Here is a 12,608-nt window from a genome sequence, read left to right as displayed (position 1 = left end):
GAAAATAAATAATATTATTTTATTAAATGATGCCCCATCAAAAAATGATGCTACAATAATTTTTTTTAAATGATGGGAACGCGGGGGACACTTCGGGGATACTTTAGGGTTTTTTTGTAAAAACTATAAAAGTATAAGGGTTTTTTTTTAAACTCAGAAAATATAAGGATTAAAATGAAATACTCCCATGATTACTAGTATATACGGACACGAAATCTATTGAACCCTAAACTAAAATTGAAAATCTCTCCTGTGCGATGCATTGAACCCTAACAAAATTGAAATTGCTAAATCTTTTCTCTCATCTGATCGAGTTTTTCTGTTCAGTGGTTCTGTGCAATCAGTTGTCTTCCTCGATTGCTTTGCTGAAGTCGATCCCTCTCATCTGGTCGATATACTTTGATCGAGTTTTTCCTCTCATCTGGTCGATCTGCTATGAATTAATTACTTATTAGTTAATATTATAGATGTTATTTGTGGTTTTATAATGACTTGAGAGTATTATTTGTGTTTTTATAATCACTTTATGAGTATGATTTGTGATTTATATATTTGTGTATCTTTTGAATTTTCATTATAAATGATATATATATTATTAATTATATATAAAATTTGCTGTATCCCCGCCGTACTGTATCTCATATTTTTTAGAAATGTTGTTTGGCGTATCGGTTCGAATACTTGCACCAGTATGCATACCCCTATCGGTGCTTCATAGTAGAGCTGTAATTCTGGTGAAATTTGTATACTCTTGGCTTGGAAATTGATTTTTCTTTGTAATTGCTGTTTGAAAATCACGGAAGTTTCTTTGAATTATTGCTTCAATGAGAATGATAAATTTGGAGACCCTAAGAAGGATGGTGATTAGTGTGGCTGGATTCATTTTGCTTCACTCAGTGAACTATATTTTGAAAATTTTGACATGTAGAAGAGTAGAAGCCATGTATATGCTTGCATGGTTGTTATCAAAGAAATTATATTGTCAGCCATTGTTTTTGAATGACAGAGAACTTTTAAACTTTGCAGCTAATTTTGATGACTTCATCTTCCAATAATTAGGATATTATTTGGGAGCATAAGCTTTGAAGGCTTTTAATTTGTTCACTATATGCAGTGAGACCATAAAGAAATTATGTCTGAGGCTTCATATGTTTTAGACTTTTATCATCTTTAGATTTCAAAAGATTACTATGACTATTTCCATTATTAGTAAATATGGTGTTTGTTTGTCGGCTTTTTATTGTTTCTTGACGTGCACTGTGATGAATACAAATGTGCCTTGCTTTACCTATTTGTGTAAGGAACATAGTGTCATGTTGCTCTTTGAGATGATATGTTCATAGTTACAAATGTTAAGTCCATCCTTTTGTTTTAGCTGTAATTCTTACATAGAGTGTTTCCGCAGGATTTGTCAGCTCTGATGGAAGAAGAAGCTAGTATTATCCCAAGTAATGAAATGCAAAATGGTGGTTCTATGCAAGCCCAATCCGTCATATACAATTCTAAGGTTTTCAGTTTGCATAGGATCTTTACATTTTGTTGTGATGTGGGTGTAAATCAAAAGCAATTCTTCTGTTATTTATATTTTATTTTTATGGAGTTGACATTTGTAAAAAAAAAAGCCGAAATTTCACATTGCAATTTGTATTTTTTTAGACATCCTTTAAGTTACTGGAGCTTATTTACAATGTAAAGTAGGTCAAAGAACTAATTGTTAAATTGTAACCTTTGCAGAAATTTCAAGATGATCTACACACAGCGGGAATCCAAATCAAGCAGCATGAGGATAACTTGAAATTCTTGAAAAGTCAACGAAACAAATTAGAAGACTCAATACTTGATCTGCAAGGTATGCTAAATTTTATTTTTTGTGCCTCTTCTAGAGGATTAGTTCTTCTTGAAGATTACTCAGCTAAGAAGTATTTGCATGTGCAGTTCACTTGGATACAAGCAAAACTAAGAACAAATTTATGTTGTGTAGTGTAATGGTTTTTAATTTAAGCATGGTAGCTACCTAACAAATTCAACAGAGTCACCTGTTTTTAATTGTTGGCCATTAATTCTTGGTTCTCCAGGTGCTTTAAGTACTGTGGTAGCAATGTTTAGATCTGTAATTCATATACACCGTTTCCTTCAATGTTTTAGTTAATTTAATTAGACAAGATATTTCAATAAAGTTTTTGCTGATATAAACAGAAAATGATGTTGTTAGGAAACTGTTGTAACTAGTCTAAATTAGAGTAAATTTATTTAGAAATTGTTATTTTCGGAATTATCATTTATTTAGGAAGTCTTAGTATTAGTAGAAATAAGAGTTTATTTTCAGAACTATTATTTAGGAAGTTCTAATTCTAATAGGATAGTAGTTTATTTTTAGAATTTTTATTTAGGAAGTGTTAAATCTAATAGAATAGGAATCCTAGTTTAAGTTTGCCTTTTGTACTATTATAGAAAGGAACCATTTTATCATTGGTAAAGTACTATTTGAAAAACAAATTCAGAGGTCAGGAGTTCTCATCATAGAGATCCGGGTTTCTCTCTAACGAGCTGCATTAATTAATTCTCATCATACTATCTCGAAAGAAAAAGAAGTAAGATTCACTTTCTAATTTCAAGGTTCAAGGACCCGTAATTTGATCCAAAACTCAGGAGCTTAACAAAGTGGTATTAGTGCAAGTTATGGGTGAATCAAGTAATCTGGAAAAACAGTTTGAAGCCTTTTTGAGCTTCATACTGCAAAGACAGGCCAAAGGTGGAGGCCATGGTACTCCAACTAGAAACCATTGAGGAGAGTGGCAATCTAGCACAACAAGGAAGGAGATAGGGGGTGGACAGTAGAATACGACGGCAGGAGGAGGACTGCTTCCAAAATTCTCAAAACTGGATTTCCTAAGTTTGATGGGTCGTATGATCCCTTGAGCTGGTTGGTTGCATATGTGTGAGCATTTTTGTAAGCATCAACACACTGTTGAAAGGCACAATAGTGGTCGAAGTAGAGTTGCATAAATCTGCTGAATTACCAAGGGTATATGAAAAAAGAGAAATTATCAAGATGGGACCGCTGGCCAGCCGTGGAAGGACAGTTTAGAGAAACGAAAGACTAAGGGGATTTGTTATAATTATGACTAATCGTATACATGAGGACATCAGTATAAAAGATATGACTGGCTGGAAGGACTGGAGGAACCTTTACTAGAACCAGATGATGAAGATCCTATCACCAACTGATGCTTTGGTGAAGTAGCTCCAGTTATCATCTTTGTGCATGACATCACACTCATTTTTGTAGGGGAAGGCAATGTTAAAACTGTTGTAGCTAGTCTATATCATAATAAATCGTTATTTTGATTAGGTTTAGGACTTACTAGTTTCATAATTGTTATTTATTTAGGAAGTCTTAGTCCTTGAGGAGTAGGAATTTATTATGAGAATTGTTATTTAGGAAGTTTCAATTCTAATAGGGGTATGGTTTTATTTTCAGAATTTTTATTTAGGAAGTTTGAATTATAATATGAGCAGGACCCGTAACTCAATCCAAAGGACCCGTAACTCAATCCAAAGCTCAGAACTTATAGTGTGAGCAGTTTTTTTTATCTCAACTTCCAGTCCGTGTTTCAGAATGGAAGGATTTACTTTTAGATACTAGAATTGTTTGGAGATTTTATCTGTATAATCATTTGTGATGCATAATATCTCTTTTTCCATTTTCAATTTTTTCTACCGACAAGTTTCCTTTCAGTTATTCTTGGTAATTATCACTCCGCAAGACCTCCTAGTGGTGAAAGTGAAAGCCATTCCTCCAATCAGAGTGAGGAAGAAACGGTAAAGCAGATTCTGCAGCATGAAACTTCTGCTGCAGGCATTCTGTGTCAGCTGAGAACGCGCCATGGTACTCATGCACCTCAACTCGGATTCACTAAGGATGTGCTTGGTATTGTTGCTACTTTGGGCAAGGTGGATGATGATAATCTTAGCAGGTTAGTTTGAAGTTGCATGTTATCTGTTATTGATATTTACTATCTATGTAACATGTAGAGTCTTCCTCTTCTATGAAATAAGTCTTATGATTAGTTTCCTTGCTAATATAGCATACTGGTCTTGGTTCTAATGTAGTCAGTTAATTTATGTACTCCACAATTCCAAGAGCTCTTATTATTTTCAATCAGTGAAATGCCTCCGTACTTACTGCCACAATGATCTTTGCTTTAAAGAGCTACGTGATAATGCAGTTGTCGTAGTTATCTGCACTATTTTCAATCTACTTTTACTTATTCTTTCTTAATTGCAGGCTTCTTTCAGAGTACTTAGGAGTAGAGACAATGCTAGGAATTGTTTGCAAGACTTACGAAGGTGTTCAAGCTCTTGAAACTTATGACAAGGAAGGCCATATAAATAGTGATTCTGGAATTCGAGGCTTTGATACTACTATCGGACGGACTCTAGATGGTCGATTTCTTATCATTTGTCTCGAAAATTTAAGGCATGTATCTCTTTCTTTTCTTTATTGTTGTTTGGAATTCAGCTCTTGAATTACAAACTTTTTTCCCTTGTAGATCTTACTGTGGTGAATTTGTGGATGATGACCCTCAAAGAAGGCTTGATCTTCTACAGCCAAAATTGCCTAATGGCGAGTGCCCACCTGGATTTATTGGTTTCGCTGTTAACATGATCCATGTGGATTACATGAATTTGTTGTATGTATCCGATGTTTATGGCCTCAGAGAGACTCTATTTTACAGCCTCTTTTCTCGCCTGCAAGTTTACAAAAGTAGGGAGGAGATGCTACTTGCTCTTCCACTTATAAGTGATGGAGCAATTTCACTGGATGGAGGAATTATTAAGCCTAATGGTTTCTTTTCCTTGGGGAATCGGTAAGTATTTTGCTTTCATTATTGACATGAAATTGTCTTCCAATCGGATCTAATGGTGAATTTCAACGGTTTACAGCATCTCATTTTGTGGTATTTCGGAATTTGCTTTCTGCATGTAGGTAGTTTAAATGCACTAAGAAAGAAATGTCTTTCTGAATCGTGATAGATTGTAGAATTATGTATGTGCTATAATTCGATAATAATAGGCCACCTATAGGGTTCATAGCATTAGCCTCTGACCTTCCAAATTCAACTCATGATATTTGGTGCATGGATTTTTCTTCCCCCAATTTTTGTACAACTATCATACAAAAGAAAAGAAATACTTATTTTGTCTAGAATGGTCGATTCAAAGGGTGAGCCTTAGCGCAATGGTAAACATTGTTGTTGTTGTGTGACCGAGAGGTCACGGGTTCACGTCTTAGGAGCGACCTCTTGCCAAAAAAATTGGCAGGGGAAGACTTGCCCCCAGTAGACCCTTGTGATGGGATCCCTCTCTGGACCCTCGCTTAGCGGGGACGCGTAGTGCACTGGACCGCCCTTTATGTTTCATGCGATGCATCTGGCTAGTAAATAACATATTTTGGCATACCCTATGTTTAGAGTTACATGTGTGTGTGTGAGCGCGTGTTGTGTGTGTATTTCTCATTTGGTATCTCTTCTTTCTTGATTTTTTTTGTTCCGTAGGACTGATGTTGATGTAAGATTTCCAAAACCTTCCATATCAGCAAATCCACCTGATAGCTACATGGAAACTGAGAATCAACTCAAACAGAAGACATGGGAAAAGGAGAAGTTGACAGAGGATTTAAAGCGAGAGCAAATGCTGTTGAATTCTGCAAGATTCAATTTTGAGAGAAAGAAGGAAGAGTTTGTTAAGTTTCTCTCAGAAACCTCTGCAAACACAGCTCAGGTATTGCACTGAACACATCTTAATTGAGTTGGATTGGAGTTGTATTTTGCAGATTTCAACAGCATTTGCTCTCGCTTCAGATGCAGGGAGGACAGGATAGGTTCAACCCTAGATGATATTAGAAGGGGGAATCAAATCCTTGTCAGGATAGCAACTCGGAAAAGTCTTCTATTCCGTTATCGTTTTTTAATGGGTTACAAATTTCTTTTCGTGAAAAGGGCAGCTTATTCAGTTACCAGGAGCAATTGGTTTTGTAAAGTCAATGGTTTGAAACAATCCTTTTCGATCTATGGTGTGCAGTAAGGACCGGTTCGTATTAGGAGTAGCAAATCTGCCAACTTCTGAACTCTTAACATCTTCATAATCAATGTTTTTAAAAATGTTATGCACTTCAAGTAGGAGCAACTTTTACAAGTTTTTTCATAAACCCTGAAGTTTTTGCATTATGTGAAATTATTATGGGTTTTTCTTTTTGCATACTTTTTGATTAATTTGGATAAATAATTTACTAGTTTCTATGTTAAGTTTTTGTTTCTATCGATTCTTTAAAATTAATAGTCAAAATAGATTAAATTAAATTTGAAGTGACAACTCTTTATCCTATTTTATAAAAATAAAACATCTATGTTTTTATTTTCGAACATAGTCATAATTTATAGGGATAAGGTAACAAAATAGGCCTAAGGTTTTTTGGGAAGTACCAATTTAGGCTCAACTTTCAAAATAGTACCAATATATATAGGCTTAACGCTTAAAACATAATATCAATTTAGACTTAACGTTTATAATATAGCATCAATTTAGGCCTCACGTACAAAATAGCACCAATATAGACTTAACGTTTACAAAATAATACGAATTTAAACTTAATGAAAGTAATTGAATATCCACAATATTTCGAAATATTGTGGATATTTAATTTAGTAGTAATGGAATCATTGACGAAAAACAAATATTTAAGCTTTTGCTTGTCCTCAACCAAATTAAATTCGAAAACAAGCACTCAAATAGATCAACAATGAGACATGATTCATTTCAAGTAACAATGTAGAAGATCATAATTTTGAGCCGTCCGAAACATGATAAACACCTTGAGTAACTAAACGATTTTTGAATTTATACTTTTGGCCATTAGTGAGACATTTTTCAAATAGTTGATGTTGGTCCGTTATAACGTGACAAGTTAGTTCCAATGGGGGATAGGAAATATTTTAAATTTTGTCCGTTAAGGCTGACTTCTTTTCTTATGAAAAGGTTTACATAGCGTCACTAAGTAGATTCAAGACACAAGCTTAGTCAACTTGTGACTAAGTCTGCTTCTTTACTCGAGTCAGGAAATAGCACTTAGAGTCTATTCCTGAACTCAGCTTCTTAGTAGACTTAACTCAGCGTGAGTTCCTTACTTAGTCAGCCTTTTACAGATAGAAGTTGAGTATAACAAGAGTACATGCCTCTATACCTCTACTCACTCCTATATCTACCGCTGAGTACTATAACCGAGTACTCAGCCTCTCCTTTCTATTTTTCTAGAAATGATAAAGTGTTTGCCCTAAACAACAATTGCTAAGACACTTTAGATGATTGAAAATCACTCTAGACTTTTACACAATAATGTAGAAATTGGTGCAAGGTATTTGCTTTGCTTTTCTCACAGAAACGTCAAGTATGAATTTGGTCAGCGTTTCGACTAATTGAAGATCTGCATCGATTGAAGCAAATGGATGGCCTTTATATAGTGACACTTGAGGCACCTGGTCATTTCGAATTTCGAAATAACCGTTGGAGGGAAACGGCTTCCTGTCGTTGTCACTCTGGGCGTGCTCAGCGTCGTTGGCCAATAGGATTCTTGCATCTTCTGTCTTCGTCAGTCCACAGCAGAATGTTTCGACATTTAAGGAAAAGTCCACGAGACAGCTTCCTGCGCCTTCTGAACTTTTTCCAAAGTAGAAATACTTTGTCTAGAAGTTGAACATTGTCTGCCGCTGTCCAGACTGCATTGTCGTCCAACTCAGCAGCTTCCACTTGAAGCTTTTGGCTTCGAAGGCTTTTCGATCCTTCTTTTGTTGAGTCGTGGTTTTGCTTGATACGACTTCGTTTTGAACTCTTGGGCCGAATGGTCTTGATGTGTTGACTTGGGCTTGACTTCCACTTTAAGGGCCTTTGGGCTTTTTAATCTTAATGTCTTGTAAACAATTAAACTCAACATTGAACAAACACATTAATGTAATAAATCAAGGAATTTAAATTTAATGTGTTCCATATATGGTTTTTTGCAACCTAAAATACATGTGTTGCTTGTAATGTGTTGCATTTTTTATGTTTTTTTTGGATCTTTTGCAACATGGTTTATAGAATGTTGCAAATGACATGTCAAACTCACATAACTTTGAAATTTTAGAACACTAATTATAAAGTGTTGCAAGAGATGTGTCAAAATTGAAACACTTTTTATGTAAATCATCTTTCTTAATTCTATTAGATGCAAAACGACGTCGATTTGTATATTTCCACTACAAGAAAAGTGAGTATTAATAAGAAAAATTTAATGAGAATAAAAAATAGCACCAATATAGGCTTAATGTTTATAACATAATATCAATTTAGGCTTAACGTTTACAATGTAGCATCAATTTAGGCCTCACGTACAAAATAGCACCAATATAGGTTTAACGTTTTCAAAATAGTACGAATTTAAGCTTAACGTTTACAAAATATATCCAATTTAAGCTAAACGTCATAATTAAATTAACCATATTATATTCTTTTCCTATTAATTTTATATGTTATCTTTTTGTTTAGATCTATTTTCTTTATAATACAATTAATTAGTATTCTTGCCCATTAAGATATTATATTTGTTTTTCATCAACCATTCCATGGCTCCTAAATTCCATGACTCATGTAATATATGCAAACTAAAAGTAATTGAATATCCACAATATTTTGAACACTAATATGTATCAATATTATTTTAACTAGTGTTCGAAATATTGTGGATATTCAATTACTTTTAGTTTGCATATATTTTTATAAACGTTAAGCTTAAATTCGTATTATTTTGTAAACGTTAAGCCTATATTGGTGTTATTTTGTACGTGAGGCCTAAATTGTTGCTATATTGTAAATGTTAAGACTAAATTGATATTATGTTGTAAACGTTAAGCCTATATTGGTGCTATTTTGAACATTGAACCTAAATTGGTACTTCCCCAAAAACCTTAAGCCTATTTTGGTACCTTATCCCTTTTATTTAACTATAATATTAATGATACATTATATTCTCACTATTTTCCTTAAATAATTACTCCAAAATTTAGAATTCCCCCCAAACAATCGGTCCAAATTTTGTACCCCAAATAATTACCCAAAATTTAGTATTCCCTCCAAATTTTTTTCCCTAAACCGTGAAATTCATTTGAAATTTTTGCCCCAAACCGTGAAAGCTTAGACAAAACACAAAGCTTCCTCGACCTAAATTTTGCCCCAAATCTCAGACACATCCACACCTCAATTCGATGGCTTGTGCCACCCAAATTCACACGAACATGAAATTTATACCCACCTAAATCACTAATCTTATCTTCTCTAACCTGAATCGCTACTCATCCTGGACATTTTCTCCGAAGCAGAAAACCTAACTTTCTAGTTGAAGTTGCGTTAAGGGAGAAGTTTCTCCGACACTACAACTAGTGAGCTCTTCTCTTCCACCTTCATCAATGTCTCTTTCTTTTATGTACCTATGCCTTTAAACAAAGTTTTAGTTGGTTCTATATGGGTCATACATATGTTGCCTGAGTTTACTAATATGAGTTCAAAAATGAGATTTTCATGTTCAAAAAGGAATTTGACTATGGAAACCTGCTGGTGTCTGAATTTATTGTAAGTGTGCTAGTGATGTTATTTAAAGAACTGCAGATCTCAGACTGTCACACATTAACTTCTGAATCCTAATGATCAAATGCTGCATTTGTTAGTTGTTTTTCACGAATATCATGGTTCAAGATTGGATTTACTATATGAATTGCTATTGGTTTAAGGATGGAAGTTTTCAAAGGATATAAACTAATGGGGAATGAAGTATGCTTAATTAATGGTTTGACAGTTTATACATTTTAGTGTTATTTTCCAGGATGCTAATTCAGATATATTGAAATTTGATTGATTAAAAATCAAATTTCAGTCCAGAGTTTCTTCTTGTTATAAAGATTGACTAAATAGAATATATGTAGGTGGTCTCAAATGGTTACAGATTGTTCTTTCGTCATTTCTTGATAGATAATCACAATGTCTTATGTTCTGTATAAGAAAATAAAGCATCATTTTCTGATTTTACAAGTCATTCAATGATGAAAGGCTAATCTATGAACAATATTTGGAGCTGATTAGCAACATGAATAGAAATATCTAATTTCATGCTTCTAAATGCTTCTACATGGATAGTGTATATTGTTTTCTTTGTAATTTTGCAATTTATACTCCTGTTGACTTGTCCCTCGTAGTGATGAAGGGACTTAAAAACTTAGTTTCACTCTGAAACATCATGGGCTGACACACAATGTTGATTAAAGCTCGTTATTTTTCAGTTCATAGCTTATGTGTTAGTTATCTCAATCAATTGGGTTGCATATATAGTTAAAACACTTAAAATTAAACCTGCAATTTGCTGGTAATACCTGACTTATTAATTATGCTCTGCATCGTTATAGATATATTGGCTATCAATTTCTATTGAGATGAGTGACACAATGGCTGTCAAAAGTTATATTGTTTGGTTGACCCTGTGTAATGGCTGTCAAAAATCGATTAATATCCGTGTGTTTTGTAGTCAAAGTGAAGAATCCAAAGCATGTTATAGAGCATGTGTCTTTCAATGTAACACTCAAAGTGCATTTATTTATTTACAGGCAAGAAAAAGTTTTTAGCAGAAATGAAGACTATAGGCAACATACACCATGTTAAACTATCTGATTTCGGTCTAGCAAGGCTAATTGAGAAGAGCCAAAGTCAAATTATAACTAAACTACGAGGAACGAGAGGGTAGGTGGCTCCCGAATGGTTGAGCAGAAAGATGATGGAGAACGTTGATCTCTTGCAAAAGTAGAAATGATACTTTCAGATCCACAAGAATCATCAATCTTATCAGCACCAAGATGAAACCATTGAAGGTAACTGTTTAATGTTTTGAAATTAATGAGTATTTTCCTTAATTTCTGATATTCTTTATCTGTCTAAATGTGTTGCCAACTATACTTTAGTGACTTTATTGTTTCAAAAACAACTTTAGTGAACACCATGCAAATACTCTTTACTCTATAGATGGTTGGTGCTCTTGACCAGCCACCAAGCTGCCAGCAGGAGATAGACCAGCAGCTATTGTATACTTGTGTTTCTATCCCAAACATAGAAAATTTACAGAATTTATTCACTACAATGGAAATGCTAGTACATTGATCCAACAACAATATGCTTATGCATAGTCTGTATGCAAGATTGTTTCATTAATTTATCAGAAACTATATATTGCCTTGTTTACTTTGCAGCATAGCAGTAGATATATAAATACAATGAGTTTCCTGCTAACATCTACAAACATTTTACCCTTTACTGCATCCTGCAATTTTCAGAAAACACTGGTTGCTCTGCTCTCGTGTGTCAATTTATAACCTGTTTTTTTCCTCTAATGTTAATGTCTTTTTATGCATTTGGTGTTTTAAAAAAAATCATTTATTAACATGTGGCAGCATTAAGTGGAATTCAAAACTCCACGCGTTTAAAAGATTAGTTCACTGCTTGTACCTTGGAACTCTATTGCTATGCAACATTTGTTCTTACACAGATTTGTAAGGAATTTGGTTTACTTGTTGAGGTCTTTAATCTATCCCTTTCCAACTATATGCATCTGTCAATTTATCACTGATCTTTGTTTTCTTTCACTCACTGTCATGTTGGTTCCTTTTTTGAGCCTGCTCATTATGATCAGGTACTATGTTGGTTCCTTTTTTGAGATTTGCAGGAACTTTTTATAGAAGCCATTCATATTGGAACACTATAAGGGTTCTACAAGCTTATTTCTTATTTTAAGACAGAGTCAGAACCTGCTTAATGTGGTCTAGCAAGTCTTACTATGGTCTTGAATGCCTTTGCAATACCCTGGAAGAACGTGGAAAGGTATTTCCAGAATTTATTTGCACATGGTACACCTGGATGTTTTTGGTAGATATGCATGTTAAATGATGCTTAATTTGCACTTTTCTCTTCTTGCCCTGCTATCTTGTTACCCACCAATAGATTCTGAGTCGGTCAATCATGGATGTTTCATCTTGGGATGGAACTCTTTCACCGAATGATTATTGTGTTTTTGCTCATGCTTTTTCTGAGAGATGCAAACAGAGTAACTCTGCTTCCCCTCCTTGGTTAAGGTGGGTGGATTCTTAACACTAGAGAATAAACCAATTGAGGTCTGGTCTTGATGATAATCTAATAATGCTATTGTTTACTTTGTAGTGCATGACTGCTGTCAAATTTCATGGTTAATGCTTCGAACAGGATAATCATGAGGAATTAAGTGGCATCGGGGAAGAAGGAATTGATAATGCCAACAGCCCGAATTGATAATTCCACATTGGTATATCTTTCCATAACATCATTTTACTATTTTTTTCTTTGGTTGGAGCACCAAGTTTTTAGTAGTTGACATGGTTCAACCAGGAAAGTTACTTCAATCATTTGGCCCTTCTTGTTAGGTTCATAATAATCCACATGAAGCTCATTTTTATGATTTCCATATAGTGTATAGTGCTTCGTAAAAGGTTACAGTTCTATAT

General features: G+C 34.2%; 1 protein-coding gene across 2 annotated transcripts; it reads left to right on the top strand.

The window, feature by feature from the left end:
• The first annotated feature begins 248 nt into the window (after positions 1-248).
• On the top strand, positions 249-6,261 carry LOC136235062 (protein DEFECTIVE IN MERISTEM SILENCING 3-like). Of its 2 annotated transcripts, XM_066024581.1 has the most exons (8): positions 249-424; positions 1,406-1,507; positions 1,735-1,849; positions 3,740-3,977; positions 4,289-4,480; positions 4,554-4,871; positions 5,559-5,784; positions 5,865-6,261. In XM_066024581.1, the coding sequence occupies exons 2-8, from the start codon at positions 1,421-1,423 to the stop codon at positions 5,898-5,900; spliced, it is 1,212 nt and encodes a 403-aa protein (XP_065880653.1). In that variant the 5' UTR covers positions 249-424; positions 1,406-1,420; the 3' UTR covers positions 5,901-6,261. The 2 variants fall into 2 exon arrangements, with proteins under 2 accessions (XP_065880653.1, XP_065880654.1); XM_066024582.1 differs by having other exon boundaries at positions 249-1,507.
• The last annotated feature ends 6,347 nt before the right edge of the window (positions 6,262-12,608 follow it).

The sequence above is a fragment of the Euphorbia lathyris genome, chromosome 7 (assembly GCF_963576675.1).
Source record: "Euphorbia lathyris chromosome 7, ddEupLath1.1, whole genome shotgun sequence".
NCBI classification, from domain to species: Eukaryota; Viridiplantae; Streptophyta; class Magnoliopsida; order Malpighiales; family Euphorbiaceae; genus Euphorbia; species Euphorbia lathyris.
This window is presented reverse-complemented; position numbering and strand designations above follow the sequence as displayed.